The sequence below is a fragment of the Lissotriton vulgaris genome, chromosome 10 (genome assembly GCF_964263255.1).
Source record: "Lissotriton vulgaris chromosome 10, aLisVul1.2, whole genome shotgun sequence".
Lineage (NCBI taxonomy): Eukaryota > Metazoa > Chordata > Amphibia > Caudata > Salamandridae > Lissotriton > Lissotriton vulgaris.
The window spans coordinates 18,795,533-18,815,431 of NC_141698.1; the positions used below are offsets into that span (position 1 = coordinate 18,795,533).

General features: G+C 45.8%; 1 protein-coding gene across 1 annotated transcript in view; it reads right to left on the reverse strand.

Annotated features, from left to right (window-relative positions):
* Positions 1 to 19,632, reverse strand: part of LOC147684351 (blue-sensitive opsin-like) — a 92,259-nt gene extending 72,627 nt beyond the window's left edge. Inside the window, exon 1 of the mRNA XM_086942336.1 lies at positions 19,084 to 19,632. Coding sequence (XP_086798462.1) covers positions 19,084 to 19,474 — 391 coding nt within the window. The 5' untranslated portion in view covers positions 19,475 to 19,632. The remainder of the gene's footprint in view (positions 1 to 19,083) is intronic.
* Between the last annotated feature and the right edge of the window lie 267 nt (positions 19,633 to 19,899).

The window sequence follows — 19,899 nt, forward strand, 5'->3', positions numbered from 1 at the left end:
CCTTTAACTCTTTGCAATTCTGTACAAACGTGTTCACTGCCATCGCCCCTGGATCCTGTCTCCAACTCACATACCTTGTTAACTGGTTGATCAACCTTAAAGCAAACAGATCCACTTCCAAAGGACCTATTAGCTCTAATATTTCCTGAAATACTTCTTCTTTCAGCTTCTAATTGCTGTAGCCTATCATGTACCTCGGAATCCAATCCGCTAATACATTTTGTTCTCCCAGGAAATATTCCACTCTCACTCCTATCTTTTGTTCTAAAGAAGACTCCCATATTTCCTTTGCTAAACCACTAATCCCTTGGACCTTGGTGCTTCCAGTCTGTTTATGTATGCTACAGCAGTTATATTGTCCATCTTTAACAGTACACACTTGCCTTGTAATCCTGCTTTAAAACTCTTCAAAGAGAACAAATCAGCTTTAATTTCCTAAAAAATTGTATGTTTCTCCTTCTCCAATGAAGTCCAAAGACCCCCCTCTCCAGCCCCAATTCAATCACTCCCCAACCTGAATTGCTCGCATCTGTTTCTAACACAAAATCTGGAGCTATCCCAAAAATTGCTCGGCCATTCCAGGCTTCCATATTTTCTTTCCACCAAAGTAACTCCTCTTTTGACTCCATGGAAATTGATGCCTTGTCTCCATATTACTACATTGTAAGGCCCTGTAATGTACTGGCCCTGGAAAGATTGCTTCAATAGATGAAGATAGCAAGCCAATCACTTGTGCTAAATCTCTTAATTTCACCCTTTCTTCCTCATTACTGATTGTGCCTCTTGCTTTATCTTCTTCCCCTTCTTCTCCGAAAGACATAACTGACTTGATACAGTGTCTACTATAAATCCTAAATATTTTAAATTCTGCACTGGTCTCAAAATTTACTTTTCGGTATTCACCACAAATTCTAACCTCTCCAACCTTTCACCATAACCAATTGTTTTTCTAGTTCTTTAATCTCCTGACTCATCAATAATATATCGTCGAAATAAACGATCATTCTTACCCCTCCCTCTCTTAGAAAACCAACTACCAGTCTCCTCACCTTTGTAAAACACCATGATGCCGATGAAAGCCCAAATGGTAAACTCTGAAACTGATATAATTGACCTTTCCAACGAAACTGCAGAAACTTCTGACTCTTTTTTGCCACTGCGATTATGAAATATGCATTTTTTAGATTAATTTTCACCATCCAATCCTTCTGTTACAGTATATCTCTTAAAAGATGAATTCCTTCCATCTTGAAATGCTGATACGTCACATATTGATTTAAATTCCTTAGGTTTATTACTGGTCTCCACCCTTTGTCATTTTTTTCTACTAGGTAGAAAGTACTTACATACCCTTTCTCTTTTTCGTCCACCTGAATAATTAAAACATTTTGCAACATCTAAAAAACTTCTTCTTGTACTATTTGCATTAGTTCTTCTTGAAAAACCAATTTGTTAGGTTTGTATAATTTAACCCGCTGTGTATCGAAATCTATTGAATAACCCTCTATAGTTGTTAGAACCCAGACATCTTGTGTAATTGTCTTCCACTTTTTCGTTAATAATTGGCCTTGAGCATTCTGCCTGCATAACCTTTCTCTCATATTTCTCTAACAGTTTCTTGGCCAGCAATCCTTCCCTATAGGGGGTCTAATCTCTTTTGGACTAAAAAGTAGCTCCCCAAAAGGATCAACTACAGTTTCTTTATTTTTCATTCTACCACTGATTTCATTTTGGTCCTCCAACCCATCCTTATATTCCAAATCAAGGATATCTTCTTCTATGTCCATGTTATGATTATTGCTCACATCCTCTGATGTGTTTCCTCCATTCTCAGTGCCAGATTGACCTCTCGTTGCACCGCGTCGGGTACCCTCCTTTGCGAATCGCTTTGGACTCCACTCTGCATTGCTTTAACTTCCAAATACTGTTTCTTTGAGAGACATTTCCCTCCTGGGCCCCTCTCACTATTCTCTTCATCTGAAATAGAGTAATATTCTTCCTCATCTGTGTTTTTCCTCTTGCCCATAGCCTGCTTTACAGACTCCTGAATCACCTCTTTTAATTCCTCAGAAATCATATTCCTGATCATATTCTCCTGCTCTCCCTTATTTATCTCCATATCAACCATTTTTATACTTCCTATTAAATCCGAATATATTTTAGACCGTCTAAACCCTGTAAACAATCTCCTTGTCTTTCAAAAAACATCCTCTCCTCACACCAAGCTCCCAAGGGGAACATCCTTTACAACGCGGGTGTTACACAGCAGTTCCCTTACGACGCAACTTTTACAACGCAAGTTCTAACAACGAATTGCGCTGGGGGCACTCCAGGATAGTAAATAGTTTAATTTACTATCCAAATCCTTCCCTACTATCCACGGGGACTGGAGTTGGAATAGTAAATTAAACTATTCACTATGCAGCCCCAACAACGCAAGTCGTGGTAACGACTTGCGTTGTAAAACATGCGCCGTAAAGTACTGCGATGTAAAACATTGCGTTGTAACGACATACATCCAGCTCCCAACGATACTCTGTTGCTATGGTAACGATTTAACAGAGCAATCAGCCCTAGACACAACATGTATTGTTTAGAGGAATCTCAATCTCCCTCCCAAATCTGCACAAATATCACCCAATCACAATGTGAGTCATTCAACTTCATCACACAAGTCGCACTTCCTTGAATGCCTTCCTCCTAGAGGCTATCTCCGCACACGCGCGAGGCAACATGTATGCCGCACGATTGAAAAACAACGCTCCCATCTCCATGCGCTGTATCAGTCGCGCTACGTCTACCTTCAGCGCGAGTAATCAGCTACGCCACACGATGGAAACCGCTGCTGCACTCGCGCTCCTATGTTCGCCATAATGCATCCCAACTTCAAAAAGTGCTAGTTTCTAATGCTACCACTACTTTATATCAAATCTACAGATTTCCTTTAAATACTTTCTTATTTCAAATCTTTTCAAACCATTAATTTCCATAATACCAACAATCACTTATCTACTCTTTCCCGCTCATACTAATTACTCATTTAAAAACATTTTCAACAAATTGTATCCCAAACATACACCCATACATTGGGTATCCAACAGTCTTCAACAATCAATCAGACATATATAATCTTAAAATACACATCTATATTACATAACTTGCATATAGTTATCTGCACAGAAGCAGCAAACAAAAGAGGAGGAAGATGGAGGTCACAGACTACTAATGGAACTCAACATTCTTTTGGTGGTGAATAAAAGTATTATGCATAATGCTAGCCTCCTGTCTTGACATAAAATCAGTCATTCTCATAAGTCAGGACGAGCCGGACACACAAACTGATAATGTCTGGGGAGAGAAAGAGTGAGGAATGTGAGCACTTAGAGACAGAAATAGGCAGAAGCCCCCTTCAAGGGAAGGGTTGCCAGTGAACAAAGACTCCTATACACAGATCAGGCTGAGACGAGAGCTTCAGTCATGTTTCTGAACAGTCATGCTGCATTTATTTGCTATCGATGGAAAACATTGAAGGCCAACATAGATATATACGAAGTGTGGACCGGTCCAACCACAGACAGAAGAAGACAAGCATTCGGCAGGTTTAGGAAGTGGTCTACTGCCATTATCTAACATCGCCAGTAAGCATCAAAGACCACCAGCTATAGGTGGCTACAAAAGAGTGACTGTTCAAGTGGAAGCAACACACACCGCCACAGGTATGAAAGAATGACCGTTCCAATGGAAGCTTCAAACACCGCCACAGGTATGAAAGAATGACCGTTCCAATGGAAGCTTCAAACACCGCCACAGGTATGAAAGAATGACCGTTCCAATGGAAGCTTCAAACACCGCCACAGGTATGAAACAATGCCTGTTCCAATGGAAGCAACACACTCCGCCACAGGTATGAAACAAAGCCTGTTCCAATGGAAGCAACACACACCGCCACAGGTATGAAAGAATGCCTGTTCCAGTGGAAACAACACACTCCGCCACAGGTATGAAACAAAGCCTGTTCCAATGGTAGCAACACACTCCGCCACAGGTTTGAAACAATGCCTGTTCCAATGGAAGCAACAAACACGGGCAACAGGTATGAAACAAAGCCTTTTCCTATGGAAGCAACACACTCCGCCACAGGTATGAAACAAAGCCTTTTCCAATGGAAGCAACACACTCCGCCACAGGTATGAAACAAAGCCTGTTCCAATGGAAGCAACACACACCGCCACAGGTATGAAACAATGCCTGTTCCAATGGAAGCATCAAACACGGGCAACAGGTTTGAAACAAAGCCTTTTCCAATGGAAGCAACACACTCCGCCACAGGTATGAAACAAAGCCTGTTCCAATGGTAGCAACACACACTGCCACAGGTATGAAACAAAGCCTGTTCCAATGGAAGCAACACACACTGCCACAGGTATGAAACAAAGCCTTTTCCTATGGAAGCAACACACTCCGCCACAGGTATGAAACAAAGCCTGTTCCAATGGAAGCAACACACACTGCCACAGGTATGAAACAAAGCCTGTTCCAATGGTAGCAACACACACTGCCACAGGTATGAAACAAAGCCTGTTCCAATGGAAGCAACACACACTGCCACAGGTATGAAACAAAGCCTGTTCCAATGGTAGCAACACACACTGCCACAGGTATGAAACAAAGCCGTTTCCTATGGAAGCAACACACTCCGCCACAGGTTTGAAACAATGCCTGTTCTAATGGAAGCATCAAACACGGGCAACAGTTATGAAACAAAGCCTTTTCCTATGGAAGCAACACACTCCGCCACAGGTTTGAAACAATGCCTGTTCCAATAGAAGCATCAAACACGGGCAACAGGTATGAAACAAAGCCTTTTCCTATGGAAGCAACACACTCCGCCACAGGTTTGAAACAAAGCCTGTTCCAAATGGAAGTATCAAACATGGCTGCAGGTAGCTACAAAACAGGGACTGTTTGTAGGAAAGTGGAATATTATGTGGTATGGGTGAGTGCTCTTAACATGCAATATTATCATAAAGCCTCTATGGGGATCCTTGGATTCACAACAATAATCCTTAGCTTACTCCTGATAGGGGTGAAACGAGCAGTCAATTATTACTGGAGTAACATTTGTTAAGTATTTTACAGTATACATAAGTAATTGACAAGACTCAAGAAAAATCCAATACTAATTTATAAAAAACAGAACGAACTAAACAGCGAACATATAACCTGAGTCAATGCATTAAAATGTGCAGACGTTTAACATTACGGTCAAAGGGAAAATCTGCCAATGACAATCGGTCACTTCGGGGTCGAGTGACGTTGACCCTCGTAGGGTAGAGGTCTTTGAGGTCCCAGGAGCAGAGCCCAATAGTCAGTTCAATTAGACCTGCTTCGGGGAGTCCAGGTGCAGGGGTCGTCCTGGCTATCAGTGGTCTTTAAATAGAAGTCGCACCCAAGCTGCTTTTACCAACGGACGGTGCCAGCAGAAAGGGGGTGCAAATACACAAGAGCAGGGTCGTTACTGATGTCGGGCACAGGTGTTGTGAAGTGCCCTCTTATTGTAGCATCGAGCCAAGCGGTCAGTTACCCGACTGATAACCAACACCCCTTGGTAGCAGTAAAAGTAAAAAAATGAACTTTGCCGTCTTGCGGTCAAGGGGAGTGCGGAAGTGGCTTGTACTTCGGTGAATGCCAGACTACAACTCCCAGAATGCACTTCACCATTTACTTTTGGGTGATTCCTCAGAGGGCCCGATGGCCAGCTATTCTTTAGATGCAGAGAGTAATTTTACCTACACTTTGCAGGTGAATGGTCCCACCAATCCATGGGAGTCTGAGGGTGCTTCTGGCTTCCGCAAGGGTCCCTCACTTCGGGAGTGTCACGTTTTAGCCAAGGATCAGGGTTGTTCACTCAATTCCAAGCCTGTTGCCTCAGGTACACCATACCCCTCTTTTGCTTTGTGCTGGTGGACAAAGTCCTTTTGTCAGTGACACAGGTCACCTCTTGGTCCTTCTTTGAAGTAGATGTTTCAGATCTGAGGTTCCGGTGTCAGGGGTGTCCCTTAAAGCCTAGATTTAGTGGGGGCTAGGGGCGTGGGAGCTAGTAGCCAATGGGCACCTAATCCCTGCTGCTAGTACACCCTGAGGTGACTACATCCGGTGGTGTGGGTCGCCTTTTCTACCCAGAGCCCACTAGTTTTTCCCTCCTAAAGGGTGGCAGAAATTAAATTTAAGTGTACAGATCAGGCTCAGGCTGCTCAACCTGGAGGTGTAGCCAGCCTTCCTTGAGCTTCCTTGAGCTGTACACCTTCTGCATACCTAATTTCCTGCCTTGCCAGGGTCCAAGCATGCCTGGGGTAAGGGGGAGGACAACTCAGATGCATATCAGAGGCGGTGCAGCCTTCGAAGCTCACTGTTCTGATGTGTCACTTCACTAGCCCACTTGGGAGAGGAGAGGTGGTACCTCCTTCCTGCCAAAGCCTTTGTTTGGGTTCCTGGGAGAGCTCACACTGCCTAGCAGATCAGACACCTGTCGTGGTGGCAGCTGGGGTGGGAAAACCCGGATTTGCCAGCCAAAGCATATGTTAGCCAGGGTAACCAGGTCTGCAGCCACTAGGTAGCCACCTGGGTGTATGCCAGCCTTACATTACCAGACTCATGTCAGGGGAGAGTAGGCATATTGCTTAACACCAAATTCGACATATATTTTATAATAGAGCTAGCAACCCGGGTGTGCCTGGGTGTAAGTCCCATGTTATCCTATGGATCGCCTATCACTTATAGGGGACTTTAATGGTAAAGCCACCTATAGAGACACATAAGCTTGTACTTACATGTCTATACTCTTCTACACCCTGCCTTTTGGGAACAAGAGAATTTCACACATGGTGAGGACAAAGTCAAAATGGAGCAGTGAACACTGTTCCTGCAGTCTGCCATGGCAGGTCTGCTGTTATCGGTTTAGCTGGGTCACTCAGGGTGTCACAAGCAGGGCTGCAGGCCCTGAGTACCCCTCTACCAATCATGCCCTGGGTCCCACCGAACTACCTAAAAGGGACTTGCAAGAGGGTTACGGTCTCTGTCAATTGGGGATGTCAACTACATATGTCATTTTAGGGAGAGAGCTCTGGCACTGGAGGCTGGTTGGCCGGCTTCAGTGCACTGCCAGAGTCGAAACCCAGCATCTAGTAGTCCAAATGGGGGCAAAAAATGGGGGGACATCTAGAAAAAGCCTTATTTTCTACACTGTTCCAATGTAAGCAACAAACACTGCAACAAACAATGTCACAGGTATGAAACAATAACTGTTCCAATGGAAGCATCAAACACCACCGCAGGTATCCATGAACGGTGACTGTTCCAATGGAAGCAACAAACACTGCTGCAGGTAGCTACGAAACAGTGACTGTTCCAATGGAAGCAACAAACACTGCCACAGGTATCCACAAACAGAGTCTGTTCACATGGAAGCAACAAATAATGCCACAGGTATGAAATAATAACTGTTCCAATGGAACCATCAAATACCACCGCAAGTATCCATGAAACAGTGACTGTCCCAATGGAAGCAACAAACACTTCAACAAACTATGCCACAGGTATGAAACAATAACTGCTCCAATTTAAGCATCAAACACCGCTGCAGGTATCCATGAAACAGTGACTGTTTCAATGGAAGCAACAAACACCGCTGCAGGTATCCATGAAACAGTGACTGTTTCAATGGAAGCAACAAACACTGCCACAGGTAGCTACAAAACAGTGAATGTTCCAATAGACGCATCAAACACTGCCACAGGTAGCTACAAAACAGTGAATGTTCCAATGGAAGCATGAAACACTGCCACAGGTAGCTACAAAACAGTGAATGTTCCAATGGACGCAACAAACACTGCCACAGGTAGCTACAAAACAGTGAATGTTCCAATGGACGCAACAAACACTGCCACAGGTAGCTACAAAACAGGGAATGTTCCAATGGAAGCATGAAACACTGCCACAGGTAGCTACAAAACAGTGAATGTTCCAATGGAAGCAACAAACACTGCCACAGGTAGCTACAAAACAGTGAATGTTCCAATGGACGCAACAAACACTGCCACAGGTAGCTACAAAACAGTGAATGTTCCAATGGAAGCATGAAACACTGCCACAGGTAGCTACAAAACAGTGAATGTTCCAATGGAAGCAACAAACACTGCCACAGGTAGCTACAAAACAGTGAATGTTCCAATGGACGCAACAAACACTGCCACAGGTAGCTACAAAACAGTGAATGTTCCAATGGACGCAACAAACACTGCCACAGGTAGCTACAAAACAGGGAATGTTCGAATGGAAGCATGAAACACTGCCACAGGTAGCTATAAAACAGTGAATGTTCCAATGGACGCAACAAACACTGCCACAGGTAGCTACAAAACAGGGAATGTTCCAATGGACGCAACAAACACTGCCACAGGTAGCTACAAAACAGGGAATGTTCCAATGGAAGCATGAAACACTGCCACAGGTAGCTACAAAACAGTGAATGTTCCAATGGAAGCATGAAACACTGCCACAGGTAGCTACAAAACAGTGAATGTTCCAATGGAAGCAACAAACACTGCCACAGGTAGCTACAAAACAGTGAATGTTCCAATGGACGCAACAAACACTGCCACAGGTAGCTACAAAACAGTGAATGTTCCAATGGACGCAACAAACACTGCCACAGGTAGCTACAAAACAGGGAATGTTCGAATGGAAGCATGAAACACTGCCACAGGTAGCTACAAAACAGTGAATGTTCCAATGGACGCAACAAACACTGCCACAGGTAGCTACAAAACAGGTAATGTTCCAATGGAAGCATGAAACACTGCACAGCTAGCTACAAAACCGTGAATGTTCCAATGGACGCAACAAACACTGCCACAGGTAGCTACAAAACAGTGAATGTTCCAATGGACGCATCAAACACTGCCACAGGTAGCTACAAAACAGTGAATGTTCCAATGGACGCAACAAACACTGCCACAGGTAGCTACAAAACAGGGAATGTTCCAATGGAAGCATGAAACACTGCCACAGGTAGCTACAAAACAGTGAATGTTCCAATAGAAGCATGAAACACTGCCACAGGTAGCTACAAAACAGTGAATGTTCCAATGGAAGCAACAAACACTCCCACAGGTAGCTACAAAACAGTGAATGTTCCAATGGACGCAACAAACACTGCCACAGGTAGCTACAAAACAGGGAATGTTCCAATGGAAGCATGAAACACTGCCACAGGTAGCTACAAAACCGTGAATGTTCCAATGGAAGCAACAAACACTGCCACAGGTAGCTACAAAACCGTGAATGTTCCAATGGAAGCATGAAACACTGCCACAGGTAGCTACAAAACAGTGAATGTTCCAATGGAAGCATCAAACACTGCCACAGGTAGCTACAAAACCGTGAATGTTCCAATGGAAGCAACAAACACTGCCACAGGTAGCTACAAAACCGTGAATGTTCCAATGGAAGCATGAAACACTGCCACAGGTAGCTACAAAACAGTGAATGTTCCAATGGAAGCAACAAACACTGCCACAGGTAGCTACAAAACCGTGAATGTTCCAATGGAAGCAACAAACACTGCCACAGGTAGCTACAAAACAGTGAATGTTCCAATGGAAGCATCAAACACTGCCACAGGTAGATACAAAACAGTGAATGTTCCAATGGAAGCAACAAACACTGCCACAGGTAGCTACAAAACCGTGAATGTTCCAATGGAAGCATCAAACACTGCCACAGGTAGCTACAAAACAGTGAATGTTCCAATGGAAGCAACAAACACTGCCACAGGTAGCTACAAAACAGTGAATGTTCCAATGGAAGCATCAAACACTGCCACAGGTAGATACAAAACAGTGAATGTTCCAATGGAAGCAACAAACACTGCCACAGGTAGCTACAAAACAGTGAATGTTCCAATGGAAGCAACAAACACTGCCACAGGTAGCTACAAAACCGTGAATGTTCCAATGGAAGCAACAAACACTGCCACAGGTAGCTACAAAACAGGGAATGTTCCAATGGAAGCATCAAACACTGCCACAGGTAGATACAAAACAGTGAATGTTCCAATGGAAGCAACAAACACTGCCACAGGTAGCTACAAAACCGTGAATGTTCCAATGGAAGCATCTACTATCCATCTCTCCCTTCCTCTCTCTCCTTCTGCACCTATCTATGTACTGCGATTGGAATTGTACCAAATGAGTGAGAATGTGCTCCAAGAAGTGAGACTCACAATTAGTGAGTGAGACTGTGGTCCATCACAATGAAAGAGACTGCATCAAGTTGTGAAGTTTGCAAGAAATGAACAGCCAGGAGTGAGACCAAAACTAAGGAGTGAGGTGTTCCAAGAAGTGACTCTCACATTCGAAGAGTGCGATGGTGCAGAAAGGTGCATCTCACAACCATTAAGCGAACCTGTACCTGTCACTAGGACCTTTGTGCACCTTAACCTCCCACTCACGACCCCATTGTGTTCAAGCCCCTCTCAATGTATCATAGTGTCTGCCTTCGGAACACTTGTTCTTTTGGTATGCCAGCTCCCGTACTGCAGAGCCACACTCCCACCCTCTTCGGTGCAATCTCTGACCACATGCCAGGCACTTGTACACACAGGGCCAGACTGGGAACCCAAAGCAGCCCTGGCAAGTTTCTCGGACCAGCTCCTGGGGAAGCACTGCCTGACCCAGAGAGGCTGGAAACATTTGTTGCTGTTTTTGTTATTGTTGCCCGATACTGCAGCACTGCCACAAAACCAGCCCCCAATAACAAAACCCGCCCCCAGTAACAAAACCAGCCCACACCGCTGCAAAACCGCCCCTATCCTTGTACCTCCGCTCCTCCCCGGCGCCTTGAGACCCTTACGGGTGAGTAGTCGCGCTTAACAAACACATGATTGATTGATTGATTGTAGGTTCTCGAGGAAATACCCGATGCCCGCTACGGCCAGTCCAGTCCTGTGTACACAGCTCATGTTCACAGTAGGGTTTTCTTTACTTAAGGGCCATTTGTTGGCATAACAGCCTATGCACAGGGTAGTCATAGACTGGCTGGTGATGCACAGGCATGCCAGTGGGCAGGCAGAGCTAGAAGTCCTCCGGGCTTCTTGAAGTACTCCCTAATGGGAGGGCAGCCACCCAGCAGGTAGCTTGGGCACAGAGCTGGCTCATTCTGTACCTGAAGCATGTACCAATCCCTGACACCCAAGTGCACAACATTCATGGGGTGTCTTTTTTGCTTCAGATGAGGAGAGGACCCCTTTTCCTTATGTAGGGGACCAGCATGGTGCTCTGCCGGAGGACTCCCCCAGCACAAAGACTCTCTTTGACTCTGTCATGCCCTAATCGATTTGCAAACACATTTTACAATTGTGGAACCCACTGACGAAGCATACCACGCGAGGCAAGTAAGGGTCCTTCGTCCTATGGGAGCACATGAATGTATGGTAATTCCATAAGAGGTTTGGTTGTTTTTCCAAGAGTGTTGTACTTCTTGCCTGTGTGTGGAAAGTATACACCGGCCCTTTACCCCCTTTCACTCCCTCTTGAGTATGTTAGCTTCCTCTATGGAGTCAGTCTTCTATGTGTGAGAGAACATTGTGATGTTTCCCTGCTATTGTCACCTGTTTGTTACTTTTTTCTTTGTGTTAGGGAAGGTTTGGCAGTTGCTGTTCATGTTGTACCTTTATTGTGTTGTCAACCTCAGTATACAACTTTCCGCTACACAGCAGCCAAACAATTTGCACTGTCAATGCTTGTTTTAATGCATAATGTGAATGAAAGAGTAAACCCTTATAAAATAAGTGAGCAATTTGTAGGTTTTATGGTTGAAAGTACCTGTCCACTTTTTGAAATGGACTAGACAACTTTATAACATTTTAAAATATGTCAGACAAGTGACTCCATCTCACATATCGCACCTTCGACCAGTTCTGGAATTTTAGACAAAGGTATTTTTCATGGTGGGGTTTTGAGTCCATAATAACAGTGTTAAATGTCAGGATTGCCTGATGGTATTATAAATCATAGTTCCACTTTGCTGATATTTGAAATGCAAAATACTATTTAGTTTCTAAAGGCCTTCCTTTTTGTTTAGGCCACAAAGGTTAACTAGCTCTGTGAGTAAGAGGGCAGAGCAGGCCTTTCAACATAGATGTTAATGGGTAAAATGAACACTCCTTTGGAAAAACAAACCAGCATACTAAAAACACTGGCCTCATTTATGAAAACTGTTGCATCGTTCCGTGAAAACAGTGATGGAACAGTTTTCACTGCACCCTCCTTGCGACATGATGGATGCGTCGTATTTACTGTACGACACATCATGCTGCAAGGAATGACAGATACATCAGTATTTCTGATGTATCTGTTGGTGCAAAACTGAGGCATTGCCTGAGTTCTGTCAGTAGCGTGACGCAACTCCAGCAATGCGTGGTGGAAGCCTATCTTTAATGCACTGCGTCACTCTTACTTCTGCCATGAGGCAGGTGTAAGGTTTTGACGCAATGGCGTCCTAGAAGTGTTGCAGTGAAATCTCCTATGAGGCTTTGTTGCATGGGTCAAGAAGAAGGCAGCATTGACTCCGGTCAATGCTGCCTTCTCATTCTCCTCAACCTATCGGCAGCCTTTGACACGATAGATCACCAACTTCTCATCAAGGCCATACAAGAAAGGGTTGGTGCCGATGAGGAGGTCCTCTGCTGGTTCACCTCTTTCCTCCAGAACCGTTCGCAAAAGATAAAAACCAAAAATTTTACCTACGACCTCCGCCTCGTCAGCAGAGTGTGCCCCAAGGCTCAGTGCTCTCACCACAACTGTTCAACATATACATGAACCCCTCGCCACCATTCTTAAAAAGGCGAATATCCCCTTCCACCTATACACCGATGACACCCAGATCTATCTAGAAACCTCCTCCCCAAATCACCTTAAACTAAATCAGGACAAAATGGAGATCCTCCTCATCTCCAACAAAGAAGAGAACCCTCAAATCGTAGAGTGGCTTAAAGCTTTGGGTGCTCTAAACAGCAATCTCACCCTGGCTACATCCGTAAAATCCTTAGGAATCACCCTAGACCCCAAACTGGACATAACCAACCACATCAAAACTCTGCAAAGACTGCCTTCCTCAACCTAAAGGTTCTATACAAAATCAAACCATTCATCCCTACTAAAGACCTCAAACAAGCTACCCAATCACTGGTGCTATCCAGACTCGACTATGGCAACGCAACCTCAACCGGCACCACAAAATCCCACCTGGCTCCCCTCAAAACAACCCTCAACACAGCAGCCAGAATGGTCACTGGAATCAGGAAATACGACCACATTTCACCAGCACTAAGAGAACTAAAATGGCTCCCAGTTGAACAGCGAGCTAATTTCAGAACGGCGTGCCTCACGCACAAAGCCATCTACACTGGAAAACCGGATTATCTGGCTATCAAACTCAAGAGGGCCGGGCAGACAAGAAACCTCAGGAGCTCAACTCCCTCCTTCTCATCCCCTTTAGAAAACACGCAAACACAAAACAGCAGCGAGGTAATTTGCTGGAACCGCACCAAAAATCTGGAACTCCAACCCAGCAGACATCAGAACTATCCCCTTCACAAAATTCAAAAAACACCTAAAAGCCCTCCTCCTGAACGCGCCCTCCCGAATGGATAGCTACCACCCTCATGCTATCCCTGACGCTGGTGCTCTCTGACTATACACTGCTCAGATCCTCCTCAGCCCGCTTCAAGACAATTGTGCAAAAAAATTTTGCTGCATCAAGGTCTTCGGTCTACCTCAATTTAGCATTCAACTAGGCTACCTCAGGACTCTACCACTCCCTCAAGAAGCCTCGGCACTCTTGGACTACCAACTTTATGTTTCAAGACTGCTCCACTTTGTTTAACTATCATGAAACACTGTTGTAATGCGCTCCGATACCCTCGGGTCAGGTCAGCGCTATAAAAAACTCCAAAAAGAAAAATAAATAAATAAATAAGACCCTGCATGCATTATACCTGACGCAGGTATAACATGACCCAGGACTTTACAAAGTGACACATCTGCCTAGATGCGGCAACTTGTAAATATGCCGCAACGTGGTGCATTGTTTATGCTGCCGCTGCATCACGAAAAGTGATGCAACGGCGGCGCAACAGTGTCGCAAGGGGCTCATAAATAAGGTCCTCTGGGCCTTATCTACAATAAAGTAATGCAGCGCTGTGCCGCAAACCATTTGGCTGGCCGCGCTGCATTACTTTGGAAGCAAAGGGATGTGTAATATCGACAACAATACGACAGATCCCTTTCCTCTCTGCTGAGCTGGCGCACAATGGGCTGCTATGTGATGACGCAGGCACCCGTGCACCATGATGCAAGGGCGCCTGCGTTGCGGGGATGATTGTTTTTGTGCAGGAAGGAATACCTTCCTGCACAAAAACAATCACAAAAGGTGATTTCCTTTACACATAGAAAGAGGAAAAAAGGAAGAGAAATGAAAAATTTCTCTCAGTTGCACCTCCCTACGCCTCCCCTAGGGAGGCAGAGCATTCTGCCGCATTTCCAGGTTTACAATTTCTCGTAAATCTGGAAATGCGGCAGAAGCCATGGGTGTTGAGTGGGAACAGCCACAGCAACACCCATGATGCCTTTTCATGCATAGTGCTGCATGTAAAGGGGCTGTATTTACAAAGACAAAAAATGCCACGCAGGGTGGCTTTATGTGTCCTTGTACATATGGGGCAGCAAGATGGGCCACCGGTGCATCACAAAAAGTGACGCACCAGTGGCACATGGGGCTTGCAAATGTGCCCAATTATTTCCTAGAATAATGTGAGTAATAACAGCGGAATGTGTCTGAAGAGATCTGAAAAACAGTGTGTTGGCACCCCTCTTCGCGAACCCATCCTCCCCCTAGAGGCGAGTGTGATCTACGTGCAGCGTCTGCACCCCTCTGGTGCACCCTGACATAGACAGGTGCAGCACGGGCTGCAGGCTGTATCACCAGGACCGTCTGTGATCTCCATAGCAACAACCCATGCCCACCCAGGTCTTGTGGCATTGCAGTTCTCACCCACCCCCCATAAAAGAGCGAGCAGCACCCGCTGAACTCCGAGAGCAGGGTTCATTCCAAAAGTTTCTTTAAAAAAAAAAGCTTTACTCCAGGAAGCAAAAAACAAACCTTGTCCCCAAAGTGGCCAGACCGCGTGAACAATTATTAAAAACATAATTTTTGCCCATAGGATGCTTTTGGTTGGATCATATTTTAACTGAGTTAAAATCATATCAATGCAGGGCCATATTTATCGAGCCAGGCGAGACCCCCTTGCTTGGCCGAGTGGCTCGATAAATCTAGAGCAACGCAACGCAGTGCAAATCGCTGCGTTGCGTTACTCTGCCCCAGGGAGTCGTTCCGTGGGTGGCGCGTGAGTGTTCCCTTGCAACACCCATAGATTTTGGCCCATTCCCAGGTGTACCATGACTGCTAGGCCATCCCCAGGGGAAGCATAACAAGGAGGAATATATGTGTTTCTCCTCATTACCTCCACTTCCTGTGTGTGCTTCATCCTGCCTGCAAAAGGCACCCTTACATTATGGTGCAAGGAGCCTGCATTGACGCTAGGCAGCTCATTGTGCGCAGCGCTGGGAAAAGACAGGACTGTGCAGTTTTATTTTAAATACGGCACATTCTTTCCTTCCCCTGTTATGCAGCTCAAGGTGGCTTGCTGTGTTGGGGGACTTTTTGATAAATATGCCCCTCAATATTGTAAAGCCACAGGTGCGTTCACACACAAGCACAACGCACGTGCGCTTCATTCTCACAGCCATCGCCGGTGCAGAGTCACAAACCGTGCTTCATTTGTTGAAGAATACGGGGCTTATTTATGGGAGCTCTGCATCACCTTTGCACCACATAAAGTGGTACATGCATTACACAGGACTCTCACAAAGAATTATGAAGCCACACAAAGCCACCTTTGCTTGGCTTTGAGCGGCCTCATAAATCCTGAGTATGGAAACGCAGAACAAATCGCTGCATCGCCTTAGTCTGTGCCCAGGGAGGCGTTCGCCGGGCGCTGCAGTGGCTTTTCCCACACAACACCCATGGAATTAGAAGTTGCCCCAGATTTCCAAAGTGATGTAAACCTAGGGAAGTGCTATATCCGCACGCCCCCGGAGGCATGAATTTTCATAAATACGGTGCATTCCTGCCCATTCACATTGGCGCGGGCACCGGAGCAGAAAGCCTTGCAGCGCTGCTCTATACAAATTCTTCGTAAAAGAGAGTCTAAGTGCCAGTGCTCAGAAGCCAGTGGCGGCCCGGCACCCCGAATACTGAGGCTGTGTGGTATTAAATCCACCTCGGTCTGCTTCAGTCCACCACCAGACACCCCCTTGCTCTTGTCTCACTCCTGCAGGTTCCTGCTTTCTCTCTTTGTGACGGGGTTTCTGTCTTTCTCTTCCCCCTCCTTTCTCTCGAGAAAAGTTGGATCAGGAAATATAAGTACTGTTCGCCAAACATTTGTTCGGGTGTCCTCCACAAACCCTTGTTGGTGCACCTTTGTCAGGGTGGTTCTGCAACAGCAACCCCTTCGCAGTCATCGGGTAACACTTTACTTGTTTAGGGTACAGATCCTCCAGGTCGGCGCGTCCCACTGTCACAACCGTTGACAGCCCGGATTATAGGATCCTAGCACCAATGCTGCTGTCAGAGGAAAGGAAAAAGAACTGACAGTTGTGCCTGAAACAGAGTCCTTCACATCTGAAAATGGGAGAACATATATGTATTCCATTCCTTGAGAAGTAAAATTGTGTAATTTCAGTTTGCACCATGTTTTGGCAAGTGCAACAGCCTTTCTGTACATGCTAAGAGCCAAAGTGTGGCATCCAGCGCTGAGAAGGCCCATCTACTCTGGGAGCTATCCCTTTGGAGACATGAAGGATACAGGCACAGTTAAAGGGGTGAATTTAGGAATACGATTTTCTGAAAGAGCTTTGTTTATTGCAGTGATGTGATGTGAAATAGATTCCTCCTGGTTTGAGATCCACTGCCACACCCTGGTGGTATACATTCAGAGAAGGAATTAGTGCCAAGACCTGGCGCCATCTTTCATGTCCTTCTTCAGGCGCTCAAAGCTTCCATCCCATGAAGGGTTGGACTCGGCACCAAAATAAAGGTGTCCCCCGTTAGTGACCAAGAAAGTAAAATAATAAATTGTCCCATATTTGCAAACTGGGGCAGTTTTTAACTATTAAAGACGAATAGCACTCGTTACAACGCATGCGTTTACAACGACGCGTTGTTACATCGCATGCCATTGCAACACAAGTCGTTACAACGCCTTGCTGTGGGGGACGCTGGAGTTTGGAATAGTATAATTTGCTATTCCAACTCGAGTGTGTGCAACAGTGGGGAAGGTGTTGGATTGAAAATCCAACAAATCCAACACCTTCTGCCCCCTACAGCAAGCCATTGTAACGACTTGCGTTGTAATGACATGCGTTGTAAATGTAGTTTACCAGTAAGGACGCGCTGTATAAGTGTTATGCAAGGTAAGGCAGGTGATTCATTGCAGACAATGGGCCCACAGTGCTGTGTGATGGCAGCTGCAGTGAGGAGTCACCACTGCATTGGTGCTGCCCTCATTGGGCGACTTCTGACTGCAGCTGGACATTGGTTGACTGAAGTCAAAATCTGTCCTGCTGGACGAATACAGAGCTACGACGCTCCCTGAACTCATCTCCTCTACATACTCCAGGCACACAACGGAGCTGCTGAATCTCCTCTACATACCACGGTCCACAATAGAGCCAACTATCTCCTCGACATACTCAAGGCGCACAAGAGAGCCAATGAATCTCCTCTACATACTCAAGACACACAATAGAGCCAATGAATCTCCTCTACATACCACGGTCCACAATAGAGCCAATGAATCTCTTCTACATACTCCAGGCACACAATAGAGCCAATGAATCTCTTCTACATACTCCAGGCACACAATAGAGCCAATGAATCTCCTCTACATACCACGGTCCACAATAGAGCCAATGAATCTCTTCTACATACTCAAGGTGCACAATAGAGCCAATGAATCTCCTCTACATACTCAAGGCGCACAAGAGAGCCAATGAATCTCCTCTACATACTCAAGACACACAATAGAGCCAATGAATCTCCTCTACATACCACGGTCCACAATAGAGCCAATGAATCTCTTCTACATACTCCAGGCACACAATAGAGCCAATGAATCTCTTCTATATACTCCAGGCACACAATAGAGCCAATGAATCTCCTCTACATACCACGGTCCACAATAGAGCCAATGAATCTCTTCTACATACTCAAGGTGCACAATAGAGCCAATGAATCTCCTCTACATACTCAAGACACACAATAGAGCCAATGAATCTCCTCTACATACCACGGTCCACAATAGAGCCAATGAATCTCTTCTACATACTCAAGGTGCACAATAGAGCCAATGAATCTCCTCTACATACTCAAGACACACAATAGAGCCAATGAATCTCCTCTACATACCACGGTCCACAATAGAGCCAATGAATCTCTTCTACATACTCCAGGCACACAATAGAGCCAATGAATCTCCTCTACATACCACGGTCCACAATAGAGCCAATGAATCTCTTCTACATACTCAAGGTGCACAATAGAGCCAATGAATCTCCTCTACATACCACGGTCCACAATAGAGCCAATGAATCTCTTCTACATACTCAAGGTGCACAATAGAGCCAATGAATCTCATCTACATACTCAAGACACACAATAGAGCCAATGAATCTCCTCTACATACTTGAGGCGCACAATAGAGCCAATGAATTGTCTCTACAAACTGAAGGTGCACAATAGAGCCAATGAATCTCATCGACATACTTAAGGCCCAAGAGAGGCAGTGAATGGCGCTATCTACACCGCCTCTATCCGGCTATTCCATGGTTAGTACTTTTCATGATGTCGCCAGGGCTCCAAATGTCTGTCTCTAGTACCGCCAACGTCACCCTCGTGACAACTCACCTCCAAGTGTGGCGGCAAAACCCTCGATCTTGCAAGCCAGGGGCCCCAGCGCGAAGTACATTTGTGAGTTAGAGTAGAAGGACAGGGTAGGGCCGATTAAGATGACCAGCAGGTTGGCCACGGCCATGTTGACCAGGATGTAGTTGAAGTGGGTACGCAGTTTCTTGTGGAGGACGGTGCAGAGGATGGTGAGGAAGTTGATGGGGATGCCCAGGAGAACGATGAAGAACATGAAGACCGCCATGCCCCTGAAGATGGTGGGGCTGCCCAAGTGTGTCTGGGGCACCAGGAACGGGCTCAGGCCTGTGACGTTGGTCGTGTCCAATGGGACCGGGATGAAGAAGTCATCGGACATCTCTGCGTCCATCACTCGGTTGACTTTGTACATCATGATGAGGCCAGCGACTCTCCGGTCCGACTCAACAGCTGGAAACTGAAGGAAGAGCAATTGGTGAAGGAAAAAGGTGATAAACACAGAAGAGGGGACAATATATTCAATTCCCAGTGACCGCGGGCTGGGCTTGGTACCAAGCGCGAACGAGACAGAGTGTCTCCCCTATCAGTACAGGGCCCTGGGCAGGGTGGGACCCATATATATACCCTGGCCTCAGTGGGGGAAGCAGGTGTTGGGTCCGGCTGGAGCCAACTTATTATTATTTTCTCTACTTTGGTAATCGTATTTGGAGACAGAAAGTCCACTAAGAGGGTCTTATCCAGGAGGCCATCACGGTGTGGTGGGAGTGCGCGGGAAAAGGTGACAGGGGATAAGCTGGGTGCCAAGCTCCTTTTGAGCGCCTAATCACAGTGGGCGAGGCG